This window comes from Cornus florida, unplaced genomic scaffold, assembly GCF_030987335.1.
Source record: "Cornus florida cultivar Cherokee Brave unplaced genomic scaffold, ASM3098733v1 CherokeeBrave_3.0.0_Hap2_Chr02, whole genome shotgun sequence".
NCBI lineage: Eukaryota > Viridiplantae > Streptophyta > Magnoliopsida > Cornales > Cornaceae > Cornus > Cornus florida.
In genome coordinates this window covers 3,231,103-3,245,333 of record NW_026775572.1, presented here as the reverse complement: position 1 = coordinate 3,245,333, position 14,231 = coordinate 3,231,103, and the positions used below count along the sequence as shown (strand labels likewise).

The following is a 14,231-nucleotide window of genomic DNA, read 5'->3' as shown; positions in this document are numbered from 1 at the left end:
GTTTGTTTGACGCCACCCATACCTTTTTGCCCTTTTGGTCCTTGCCTTGAACGTGCAAGCCTGTTGCCAGCTAATAAATTAGTATTTGATACAGACCCAAACCATAAATAAATAAACACAGTAAATAAATTCAATGTTTGAGTGACTTTTGATGCATGAAGTGACCACCCACAATGAACCTCCCCTTATCGCATCCAAAGAATCAAACGCCCCTTGATTTCAGCGCATCAATTTAGTTGGCGCCACCACTCCTTTTTTTTGTGAGAATATTTTGTAGGGCATAATATTTCACAAGAATTGGAGAAAATAATACTACCATATCAATGATTAATATATATTGTTAGGAATTCATCCATCCAAGATTGTACAAAAAAAAAAAAAAAAAAAAAAAAAATCCATATATGAGAAAATTCAATTAAAAGTGTTGGTAATTAAGGAAGGAAAGGAGTATGTATTGTGGTAGATTCCGTCATCAACATTATAACTGTGATCTATGATTGTATTAGTGGCAGCCACTAGTTTATGGATTATCTTATCGGTTTGTTTTAAAATTAAGATTTGATGGATCTGCAACCATTTTTAGGGGTTGGCATGGAAGGAAATGTGTTTTATGCTTGATTTCATCATCAACATTAGAGTGAAGTATCATTTGGCAACCACAACTTTTTGGGTTATTATACTATTATTACACAACCCTCCATTTATCAATTTGGTACGAAATATTTCATCTGCATCCATTTTAATTTATTGCAATATCTTTACAAATACGTTTGGAATTTGGGAATTTGGAATTAAAAAAAATTACCTACAAAATATTTTTTTAAGAGACATAGTTAGGAATATTGCTTTTGCCTCTATTTAGACTTGAATCGTCCGTTTATTTTAAAATGTGAGAAAGCATTAGCCAACGAGATTATAAAATATATTTGTAAGAGCATGTCTACAAATTCACCCCTCCTTTTTATTTTTATTTTTATTTTTTTGGTAAGTAATTCCCCCCTCCTGGGATGTCTATAAAATGATGTGAGAATGAAAAAAATAGAGAAGAACTAAGGTTTTTTTTTTTTGGTAAGTAAAGAAGAAGAACTGTTTGCATTCATAACAAATATTCTTTTTCTTCTCTTGCGTTCATAAAATATAATATGTAAATATATATGTGTATGAATAAAGTTAATTTGCAGCAAAATTTTGGATAATAATTAACTCTTTGCTTAGTATTTGTTGGAATTTAAAGGGCTACAAGTAATTTCCTTTGGAAACAACCAACTGTAATAACCATAAATATGTGACATAGGATTTCTTTAAAAAAAAATAACCGATCATTATTAACCAGGTACCATAAATAGGATTTTGAAAAAAGAAATTGGTGGGAGAGGCGGCTCTCCCTCTATATATATATATATATGTAACAGTGTATGTATGGAGATATATATATATATATATCCACAACCTTGATTAGTTTTCCACATTAGTAGCAATAAAAAAAAATTGTAGAAGAAAAGGAAATCAAATACATGATGAAGATTTCATTCTTGTTCTTTTTCTGCATTTTTCCCCTTGTCCTGTCCGACCTTCAAGTTGGTTTCTACAGCTCCACATGCCCGCGTGCTGAATTAATTGTTCGTCAAGTGGTTCAAAACCGATTCAAGACTGATCCTTCCATAACTGCAGCCTTGCTTCGCATGCATTTCCATGATTGTTTCGTTAGAGTAAGATTTTCGTATATATTATTACGTACATAACATAGTCACAAGTTAAGAAGCACGAACATTTCTAACAAGAACAACATTAACACTCCAATCAAAAAATATTTCCAAGTATCATTCATCATTGATTGTTTTGTGTGGCACATTGTATAGGGTTGTGATGCGTCCATACTTGTAGACTCTAACTCAACTAAGAGCAAGTCATCGGAGAAAGATGCTGGACCAAACCAGACCGTACGAGGATTTGAGCTCATTGATGAGGCCAAGAAAACCCTAGAGGCTGCGTGCCCTACAACTGTTTCTTGCGCAGATATTGTAACATTGGCAACCCGAGATGCAGTGGCTCTAGCCGGAGGCTCCAACTACAGTGTACCGACTGGGAGGCGTGACGGACTAGTCTCTGACCCAACTGAAGTGAACGTGCCCGGACCAACAGACTCTGTATCCGATGCACTGGAATCTTTCACTGCCAAAGGACTAACTCTAAATGATATGGTCACCCTTTTGGGTGCACACACAGTTGGTGTTGCACACTGTTTTTTCTTTCAGGACAGGCTGTCCAATTTTCAGGGGACCGGAAAACCTGATCCTTCAATGGATCCTACTTTGGTTACCAAGCTCAGCAAGACCTGTGGAACCAAATCAAGGAATAAGAACCCAACTGTATTTTTGGACCAAAATACATCTTTCGTGATTGATAACGAATTTTATAAACAAATCATGTTGAAGAGAGGAATAATGCAGATTGATCAAGAACTTAGTTTGGATAAATTAAGTGCACCTATTGTTTCGAATTTCGCATCAAATGGGATTGGATTTCAACAGAGCTTTGCAAATGCAATGGTGAAGATGGGGAGCATTGAAGTTCTTGTGGGAAATGCCGGAGAAGTAAGGAAAAATTGTAGAGTTTTCAATTAAGAAAACCAGGGAAAATTGCAAATGCACCTTCTTAATTTTGGTTTACTTTTGTGTGTGCGTGTGAGAGAGTTTGTGCAACTTTTAATTAACGAGTTTTTTTGTTTTCCGCTTCATTTGTTTGTTATTGTGCTTTCCGTAGGAAAAAAGAATGTGAAAAAAAATCATGCATGCACCTAGTATTTGTTCAAATTAACACTAATATTACCTTTCGTTTTGCATGCCACCAAATTCATGTGATTTTCCATAAACCTAGCCTACCTAAGCTATATCTCTTTTCATTGCTATCAACACGGGTGTGCTTTTCTTTCACGGGTTTAATAAGAGAGCAAATCATGTAGTAGTTGTTTTGTTACTATGGAAAACTATAATAGAGAGAAAATAAAATATTAGGGAAAAATAAAGTAGAATTTTTATTTTACATATCGTTTTGCCTTTTCTTTTTCCCATTGTTTAGAGACTTGCATCTAAGCATTAAAGAAATGTGAAATTTTTTTTTTTTCTTTTCTATTACCACATTCATCCCCTGGACAAATTCTGTGATTCTTCCTATTATAGGTCAAATTATTTCATTCGTTTGCGCATTTTGTTTCTCCCTAGTCAAAACTTACTAAAAAGGAATTTAGACAATGTAAAGAATCAAAATTTTTATTTAAATTATTATTATTATTATTATTATTTTTAGGTAAGTCAATTTATTCAAAAAGAAAGAACCAAACAATACAAGGCAACCCAAAACAGGAAGCCAAAAAAAGAAGGCAACACAAGGCACAAGGCCCAAACAAGAAGCCCGAAGGCACCACACAACCTCTACACAAGAGATACAGAGGGAGCAAGCGCACACAGCATTACAGAGAGCAAGGCTCAGTCAATACTAGTGTTGTTGTCAATGATAGTACTAGGAAGTCTCCAATCAGCAGCCACACTATGGGAGCTCCTAGAGTCCTTGAATCTCATAGAAAGAAGCCTGTTACGAATACAGTCTTCAATGAGCTTCCAAACCGCACGAGGGGAAGAGAATCTACCAGGTACGTTTATTCCTCTCCTTCCATATGAAATAGATAGAAGCAGCAAAACAAAGCCCAGCTGTAATGGCATCCATAAAATTGCACTTATCATTCCACACATTACCAATCCATTTGGCAATGAAGAAGTGTCTACGCTCACCACAGTAGAAACCACATGTATGCTGAACATGATCCCAAATGTATGAAGAGAAACAAATGTATGCTGAACATTTAAAAAACAAATGCTCGTGGGTTTCATCCTCTCTCATACACAATGGACAAAGGATAGAGTCCCGTCTGTGACCTATGAAAAATCTGTCTTTGGTATAGAGTCTATTGTGAAGAGCATGCCAAGTAACACAGGCGTGCAAGGAGGAAGGAGTGCATTGTAGGCATGTTTCAAACTGAACTTACCATAGGAGACAAAGTCTAGCACACCTTATCTCTACAATTGGAATTGATAACTGGATATTCCTCATTCACGCTGACAATTGCAAATTCTTTGGATTATATATATTAGACGTGACCGCTTTGCCCTCTCTGCAGAAAGTCTTTGCGTGTGACGCAGGCAAAACGCTTCTATAATTCCACATAAAGTCTTTTGCGTGTTGTCCCACCAAAACCAACGAACACTTCATTAAATTATTCCTCTCTTTAAACTCTATTTTGACTCTGTTTCACAGGGCTTTTTGTACTCGTATTTCAAATTAGGCACAGTGCTCTAAAAAATACTCTCTCTCATGTACTAACTAATGCAAAATGACCAATTAAAATGTTCAAATTTTGTTATCACACAAACTTAACTAATCTTTTCATAACAAATACATTTTATTTTTTTTTTAATGTAAGGGCACGACTCGAGGATATGAGCTCCTAATAATCTTCTTTCAGTATTCGAGGGTGTTTTTATAACAAATACCTATTGTTCAGTAAAAGGGAAAATAAGAGGGGAGAAAAAACATAGAAAATAATACTTTTCTATATTTTGTTGAAAAATGAATAATAAACTACTTAAATGTTCATTTAGAGCCCTCAAATTTTACTTATATACAATAAAATTTTAAACTTATTTTTATTATTATTATTTTTTCCACACCCCTTCAAAGAATTGTTAGTGCCTACCAGGATTCTATCCTGATTATTTATTATATTTATAAGTAGGTGGTTTTATTGAACAATTGGATTTGTTGGGTGCCAATAATTAAAATCACAATGGTGTTTTTGTATCCATTTTCAATTTTGTGTATGAAGTTCATTCTAAAAATGATGTATTTTTATTTTTTTAAGGGTGGGGGGTGAAGGGATGTATGAGACATGCTATTATTTTAGTGGGTATTTGAATTATCATTTGCTTAGGCTAGAGAATTAAACACCACCACAGCCCGTGCGAGTGACTCAATAGATAAGTGATTTTTTGGGACAAATTGTAAACTCTAATGTGTTAATTTCAACTCTAACAGAGTGCAAAATATCTGAACTTGAACGATGCACGTTATTTGCAGATGATTACGCGTATTTAAATAATTAAAAAATTCATAATAAATAGATAAATACATGTTATATGTGATAGAGCTTTAATGAAAATAAATTAGTTAATTTGTGTTAATTTTAGGTAATTCGTGTTAGTGTTTTATAGAAACACTTTTAATATATCTCTGTCTAATGTGATGGTGTTTGTGGTATAATTTTATAAAAATTATTTATTTTCTTTAAGTATATATATCCTTGTCTAATTAGATTATCTTTTACTAAAAAACTAATAATAAAAGGTAATTTGTGTTTCAGTTTTAGAAAAATTATTTTATTTTTCATATCAATTAATAAATATTTTTTATATTCATAATTCTTGTCTAATTATATTTTCTTTTATTAAAAATTCATAATAAATAAATAAATAGCTAATTGTGTTAGAGTTTTTATATAGAAACTCTTTTAAATCTTCTTTTTAAATCAATTAATAAATATTTTTTTATGTTAATAATTCTTGTCTAATTAGATTTTCTATATTAAAAAACGCATAATAAATAGATAAATAGGTAAATTGTGTTATATTTTTATAGAAACTCTTTTAAGACCTCTTTTTTATATCAATTAATAAATATATTTTTATATTAATAATAGTGTATAATTAGATTTCCTTTTATTAAAAAAAATTATAATAAATAGATAAATAGGTAATTTGTGTTAGAGTAACTCTTTAAATATATCTTTGTCTAATTTGATTGAGTTTTATTGAAAAAAAAATAGGTAATTTGTGATAGAGTTTTATAAAAATTATTTTATGTTCTTTAAATATATCCTTATCTAATTAGATTTCCTTTTATTAAAAAATCATAATAAAAGGTAATTTGTAATAGAATTTTAGAAAAATTATTTTATTTTATATATCAATTAATAAATATTTTTTATAATAATAATTCTTGTCTAATTAGATTTTCTTTTATTAAAAAAAATCAAAATAATAAATAGATAAATAGGTAATTTATGTTAGAATTTTATAGAAACTCTTTAAATATATCTTTGTCTAATATGATTGAGTTTTATCGGAAAAAAAAAATGGTTAATTTTTTATAGATTTTTATCGAAATTATTTTATTTTCTTTAAATATATCCTTATTTAATTAGATTTCCTTTTATTAAAAAATCATAATAAAAGGTAATTTTGATAAAATTTTAGAAAAAATATTTTATTTTATATATCAATTAATAAATATTTTTTATATTAATAATTCTTGTCTAGTCTAATTAGATTTTATAATAAATAAATAAATAGGTAATTTGTGGTTGAATTTAATAAAAATCTTTTTATATCAATTAATAAATATTTCTTATATTAATATTTCTTGTCTAATTAGATTTCCTTTTATTAAAAAACTCATAATAAATAGATAAATAGGTAATTTGTGTTAGAGTTTTGTAGAAACTATTTTAAAACCTCTCTTTAGATCAATTAATAAATAATTTTTTATATTAATAATACTTGTCTAATTAGATTTTCTATTATTAAAAAACTCTTAAAAAATATATAAATAGGTAATTTGTGTTACAATTTTATAAAACTCTTTAAATATTATATCTTTGCAGACTGTGATAGAGTTTTATTGAAAATAAAATATGTAATTTGTGATTGAGTTTTATACAAATTATTTTATTTTCTTTAAATATATCTTTGTCAAATTAGATTTTACTTTATTAAGAAACTCATAATAAACGTTAATTTCTGGTAGAGTTTTAGGAAAATTATTTTATTTTATATATCAATTAATAAATATTTTTTATATCAATAATTCTTGTCTAGTTAGATTTTCTTTTATTAAAAAATTCATATTAATAAATAGATAAATGGTTAATTTTCATTTTATTAGATAGATTTTAGAGTTTGATAGAGATTTTTTTATTTTTTATTTTTATAATTTTTATAAAAGCTCTTTACATATCAATTAATAAATATTTTTTTTTTATACAAATAGATACATAAATACGGAAACCCTTTTCACATTTAATAATAGTATCGGAAAAACTCTTTTTATATCAATTAATAAATAAATTTTTATATAAATAAATAAATAATAAAAAACTTTGGCAGAGCATCTGTATTTTACTCTGAAAATTAAATTTTCTTTTATTAAAAAATTCATAATAATAAATAGATATTTTTTATAAAAGCTCTTTACATATCAATTAATAAATATATTTTTTTATATATAAATAGATACATAAATACGGAAACTCTTTGCACATTTAATAATAGTATAGGAAAAACTCTTTTTATATCAATTAATAAATAAATTTTTATATAAATAAATAAATAATAAAATACTTTGGCAGAGCATCTGTATTTTACTCCGAAAATTAAATTTTCTTTTATTAAAAAATTCATAATAATAAATAGATAAATAGGTTAATTTGAATTTTATTAGGTAGATTTTTGAGTTTAATAGAGTTTTTTTTTTTATAAAATTTTTTTTCATATCATTTAATAAATTTTTTTTATATAAATAAATAAATACTTAAACTTTAGATTTTTTATTAAAAAATTCATAATAATAAATATATAAATAAGTTAATTTGAATTTTATTAGGTAGATTTTAGAGTTTTATAGATTTTTTTTTTTATAAAAACTTTTTTCATACCAATTAATAAATATTTTTTACATAAATAAATAAAAATTGAAACTCATTGGCGGAACTTCTGTAATTCTGGGTCTATGCCTCTCTGAATTATTCTCTTTATATTAATTAATAAATATTTTATAATAAATAAATAAATAGGTAATTTATGTTAGAGTTTAATATAAACTCTTTTAAAAACTCATTGTATATCAATTGATAAATATATTTTGTATAAATATTTCTTCTCTAATTAGATTTCTTTTTATTAAAAAACTTATAATAAGTAGATAAATAGGTAATTTGTGATAGAGTTTTTTATAAAACTCTTTGAAAACCTCTTTTTATATTAATTAATAAATAATTTTCTATATTCATAATATTTGTCTAATTCGATTTCCTTTTATGAAAAACTAATAATAAAAGTTAATTTGTGGTAGAGTTTTTTTATAAAAAAAAATAGGTGATTTGTGATAGAGTTTTATCGAAGTTATTTTATTTTCTTTAAATAAATCCTTGTCTAATTTAATTTAATTTTATTAAAAAAAACTCATAATCAAAACTAATTTGTGTTAGAGTTTTAGAAAAATTAATTTATTTTATATATCAATTAATAATTATTTTTTATATAAGTAATTCTTGTTTAATTAGATTTTCTTTTATTAAAAAATTCATAATAATAAATTGATAAATAAGTTACTTTTAATTTTATTAGGTAAATTTTAGAGTAAGCTAATTTGTGATAGATTTTATAGAAAATTTTTATTTTCTTTAAATATATTGTTGTTTAATTATATTTTTTTATTGAAAAAAAAACCTCATAATAAATAGATAAATAGGTAATACGTGTTAGAGATTTGTAGAAAATATTTTTAAAACTCTTTTTATATGAATTGATAAATATTTTTATATTTTAATTGTTCTTGTCTAATTATATTAGCTTTTATTAGAAAACTCATAATAAAAGGTAATTTATGGAAGAGTTTTAGAAAAATTATTTTATTTTTTTATATCAATTAAAAAATATTTTTTATATTAATAATTCTTGTCTAATTAGATTTTTTTTTATTAAAAAACTTAAAATAAATTAATAAATTGAAAATTTGTTTTAGTGTGACAACCCGAATTTTTAAGAGTTGAAATTATTTTTATTTCATGACTCTTTAATTGTCATAATTGATTATTTAGTTTTAAATTAGTGATTTACCGGTTGAGATTTAACAAGTATTTGATTAATTCATGATTTTTGATGATTTGTATATTTATGTAACATTGATGATTAAGGTGATACCACCTAATGGAAGGAGCAGTGAAATTAGTGGTAAGGAAAGAAATTGAAATGGTAATTTTGGGTCTCACTTGAAGGCATTTAAATGCTTTGATTTATTTGGTTACCTTTATATATATAATGATATATATATATATATATTTAGTACCTTGTCCATGCAAAATGAAGACTGCCAACCGTGGAAAAGAGAAAAGTTGAAATGGTTTTGTAGGTCCCATGCTTAAGGATGTTAATGGGTTGGATTTTGTTACATTTGTTACATTCAATATATATATTAGTTACATATATATATATATATATATATATATATATATATGATGTTTGGTAAAGAAAATAAGGAAACAGTGGGCTACCGAAATGGAGGGAAGAGAAATGGGTCTTGATGTTTTTCGTGGGCCCACCGATGAATATTAATGGGTTTAGTTTTAATTATGTGCATTTGTGTATATATATATATTGTGCATCTGGTGTAAAGGAGATGCACCTGCCACCGAAATTGTGAGGAAAGAAAGCAAAAATTGAAATGGTGATGTACAGTGTATTTCGCGGGGCCCACAAGAGTCTATTCTACTGACTTTGGTTATATTTTCACGTGGTGATGTTTTTGGATGGATTGAAATTGTTGTCGGATCGAATGATAAGAAAGTGGGACATTATTGTATCGTGTCGGTGGAAGTGAGTAGTTTTGATATTTTGTTTATGTCGGCGCACTACCTATTTAATGAGTGCTTGTGCACACTGATTGTAAATGATATGGAGAAGTGCACAAGCGAGCCGAGAGTTTACAGACTGAACCGGTAGCTCCCAGAGATGGATTTGGTGACTTGTTTATTTTCAGTGCAGGATTATCCTACTTGAATAGTTTGGATGATTTGTTTTAATTATTTTATTAAATGATATTTTGTTAAAATTACATGTATTTATTTTGTTTTAATATATATGTATATTTTTGTGGAACTAATTTTGCATGAAACTTCTTGAAATCCTTGTTGTGGTATTCTTATTGGGACTTCCCCTGTCTCACCCCCCTACAGTTTAGGTACCGAGAATGAGATTGGATTGATAGCTGCGGGCTTAGGGGAAGAGTTGGTGTTGAGGATTTTATTCTATTATTTAGAGAATTTTGTATATTCATTTTTGAGGAATTGATTTAGTATCAATTTAATTTAATTTGAGATGTTGTATTTATTTGAGGAATTGATTTTGTATCTATAAAGAATATTTTATTTCTTTTAAGATCCTGGAGTCTATATTGAAGTATTTTGATTTAAATAAATCGAGGAATTTGTTTAGAAAAAAAAATTCGGGGCGTTACATAAGATAAACTCTTTTAAAAACTCTATTTATATCAATTAATAAATATTTTTTATTTTAATAATTCTAGTCTAATTAGATTTACTTTTATTTTTAAAAAAAATTCATTATAAATAGATAAATAGGTAATTTGTGTTAGAGTTTTATAGAAACTCTTTTAAAACCTCTTTTTATATCAATTAATAAATAATTTTTATATTAATAATACTTGTCTAATTAGATTTTCTTTTATTAAAAAACTCACAATAAATAGATAAATAGTTAATTTGTATTAGAGTTTTATAGAAATTCTTTAAATATATCAAGTTTTATTGAAAATAAAATAGGTAATTTATCATAGAGTTTTATAGAAATTATTTTATTTTCTTTAAATATATCATTATCTAATTAGATTTAACTTTGTTAAGAAACTCATAATAAAAACTGATATGTGGTAGAGATTTAGAAAAATTATTTTATTTTATATATCAATTAATAAATATTTTTTATATAAATAATTCTTATCTAATTAGATTTTCTTTTATAAAAAATTCATAATAATAAATAGATAAATAGGTTAATTTAAATTTTATTATGTAGATTTTAGTGTTTTATAGAGTTTTTTTATTATTATTTATAAAAACTCTTTTTATATCAATTAAAAAATATTTTTTTATATAAATAAATAAATAATGAAACTCTTTAAACTCTTTTTATATCAATTAATAAATATTTTTTTATATAAATAAATAAATACTGAAACTCTTTGGCAAAGTTTCTATATTTTAATCTGAAATTCTGGATTTTTAGAATTCTCAATTTCGGTACCCCTTCCTCCTTTCTCCATGCCTCTATTTATAGGCTTCTTGATTAATAGGATGATAACATGTGTTGTAATACCCCTAATTTAACAAGGTTAATTCTGAAATTTATTTAATTATTTAAATTATGTTTTATTGATTTAGTTGTGAATTTTGTTGATTTAATTGTGAATTATTTAAATGACTTGTTTTGTTTGATTGTTTTATTTTACTTGTTTTTATGTAATTGTTTATTTGGGTTTTAATTATTGGATGTAATTGTTTTTCTTTAAATAGAGTTAATTATTTTTCTTGATATTGAATTAGTTGTTAAATGATTTAATTTAGTATAAATGGATTTTCTATAAATAGAGTTTTATGTTAGTAGGATTAATTAGGGTTTTGGTTTTAGACGTCACGTATGTAGCCGACATAATTAAACATTAATTAGGTTTCATATGCGCCGACTAAGGATTTAGTGTAGGGTTTAAATTAAACTAGGGTTTTGTGTAAACTTATAAACCTATAAATATATTTGTATAAGGCTGTCAAGGGTTTAGAACCCTAACCACGTTGTGGAGACAGAAGAAACAGAGAGAAGGAAAACCAAAGGGGCGCCGGGGAAAACTTAGAAGAAAGACACTGAGATTTCTGAACTGAGTCTCACAGGCAAGTTCTAATACTAACTCTACCTCTTTGACCTGTGTTCTTTGCATCCCTAACACAATCTCAGGATGAAATAAGGATTAAAATAAACCTGGTTCGCATGCTTGCATTGTTTATTAAACATATGCTTATGAACTGTTAAATTGTTCGTTTTACAGTGTTGTTTGTTTTACTGTTTTGTTTTACTTAATTCATGATTTTAATGATGTCAATTGATGGATTAAGAATTTTAATAGTTCTAAAACATGGTGGGAAATCTTAAGATTATTCTAGGTCGCAGGGCTAGATACTTGAAACAGTATGTGTTCTTGTATGGATTTTAATCCACTTAGAAACTGTTTTGCGTAATTCTTTTTCCATAGGGTTTTGATTCATAAGTAATGGATTTAATCAACTTTAGAACACCTTATGACTTAGTTTTAATCAGTAATAAACTTGGTTTGGAGGATCCATATAGCCGGACACCGCCGGAGTTGGAAAAGATGTCGCACAGGGGAGGAGCCTGCTCTTTTTCAAGAAGAGCAGGCTCATTAAAAGGTAGAGCAGGCTTTACCTTGAGTAGAGCCGGCTCTTATGGCTGAAGAGGTGCCTCCACTTTGTGTGGAGGCGGCTCTACTAAAAGGTGGAGGCGGCTCCACCTTGTGTGGAGCCTGCTCCTCTAAGTTTTTTTGATTTTTCGTTTTTCAGTTCTAGTTTTGGCTACGGGACTCAGAATTGGGTATTTTCAAAAGCCATTGGGAGTTACACATGGATTTTTTTTAGTAGCATCTAAGTTTTATTAAAAGTTCTGAGGGTGTGATATTACATAATAAATCACAAAGAAATCAGTAAATTAAACCGTTATTATTTGAGGTAAACTTGTGGACTGTTTTTTTAAAGTAGAGGATTTAAAGTGCATAACCTTACGGGTTGCTAATTATCTGGGAATGAAGATATTGTTTGATCATGTTTTTGTAATTCAAATGTAAGCATATTAGATTACAGAATGATTATATATTTATAATAGACAAATTGACGTATACATATGTTAAAATGTATGTTCAATTTTTGGATACTTAAGTAGTGAAATTTTTAACGCTCCAGATGGAAAAAGGAGCTGTTCTAGGGGTACTCAAGAATGTATAAACCCTTGTTAAATTTTCAGAGGGCCTAGTAATTCATAATCTACCATAAGAAACTATGGTAGGAACGGTCGGGAGCACGTAAGGAAATTTGTGTAACGATTGTAATACAGGCTTTTCAAGTTGCTTATTTTTTTTAATTTAGCAATTGAATTAGGAATTTCATGTTTAAATCATATGACAGTGGTATAGGATTAAGCATCACAATTAATATAATGTCGGTTATGCTTAACAGGAAATTAGTTGATGTTTACAAGTCATTATGTATAATCAACTAACCGGATGATATGGAGTAGTTTAAATGAGCATGTTAATTTTGATGTTAATATTAGTATGCTGATAGGGGATTAAAGAATGGATTACACTTATTATCTACGTTTTTAAACTGTTAGAGAATCATGTGTTGTTCATATATGACAAGCTTGCAATTTATATATTCTTGTTGTACTTGTTATAGGTGTGTGGATATTGATATTTATAATATCATCTGTATTATTAATAGTTGGATGGATGGTGTTATACTTATTATGGATTGGTTGATATTGATTTTATCTCATTATTTGTATTATCAACATTGGATGGATGGTTTGTATGCACCGGTATGGGACGGTGACATACTAGGAGGATTAGCTCAAAAACGCTAAGTCCTACCTACTCTGGATTAAGGGATGGATCAACTATAAAGGTTAAGTCCTACCTGTATTTTGTGTCAGATCACTAAATAGTTGAGTGACACTTTTAGTTTGGAACGGATTTTAAATATATTTTTATGGTGCCACGATATGAGCCTGAGTCTCAAAGTCATTGGCTAGGGAGCATATATGCATTGGGATGCATAACTGGTTATGATGGTTGGATGTGTACCCTGCTAGGTCTAGGTAGTCATGCCCACCTCAGGTGCGTTTTGCATGGTGCCTACTAGTCAGGTTGAGACGGGCCTGTGGTCTAGTAAGAGTCCTGTAGTGTGATTATATATATATGTATCTACGGACTATTTAGTTATTATTGGATTGGTTAGGATATACATGCGTATCGGGTCTCTGCTTGGGTAGTAGTAGTATAGAACTTGCTAGTGGGCCTGACCCACTTATTATTTTTCAGGTATTGGATGTTTGAGGTCTTAGAGCTTGTTCAAGCTGAGCAGAGACGATCTTTCATTCTACCGACGATGTAGGACTTCTTTCCAGATATTCGATTTGGGCTTGTATCTTCAGTTATTTATTTTCGTTCGGTTTGGATTTTTATTAGGGATCCACTGGAGATGAATTCCCGAGTTGTAAACTTATGAAGTTTGGATTATCAGAGTTTAAATATTTATATTTGAG

The 14,231-nt window shown here is 27.8% G+C and overlaps 1 protein-coding gene across 1 annotated transcript; it reads left to right on the top strand.

The window, feature by feature from the left end:
* Window positions 1-1,508: 1,508 nt before the first annotated feature.
* On the top strand, window positions 1,509-2,624 carry LOC132293136 (peroxidase 57). The gene is made up of 2 exons (XM_059790477.1): window positions 1,509-1,709; window positions 1,860-2,624. The coding sequence occupies exons 1-2, from the start codon at window positions 1,515-1,517 to the stop codon at window positions 2,622-2,624; spliced, it is 960 nt and encodes a 319-aa protein (XP_059646460.1). The 5' UTR covers window positions 1,509-1,514.
* Window positions 2,625-14,231: the final 11,607 nt, after the last annotated feature.

Excerpts from the sequence above, each read along its gene's own strand:
- LOC132293136 (XM_059790477.1), top strand. The coding sequence starts at position 1,515 with ATGATGAAGATTTCATTCTTGTTCTTTTTCTGCATTTTTCCCCTTGTC. Across the intron at positions 1,710-1,859 it reads TCCATGATTGTTTCGTTAGA|GGTTGTGATGCGTCCATACT; the intron begins GTAAGATTTTCG and ends CACATTGTATAG.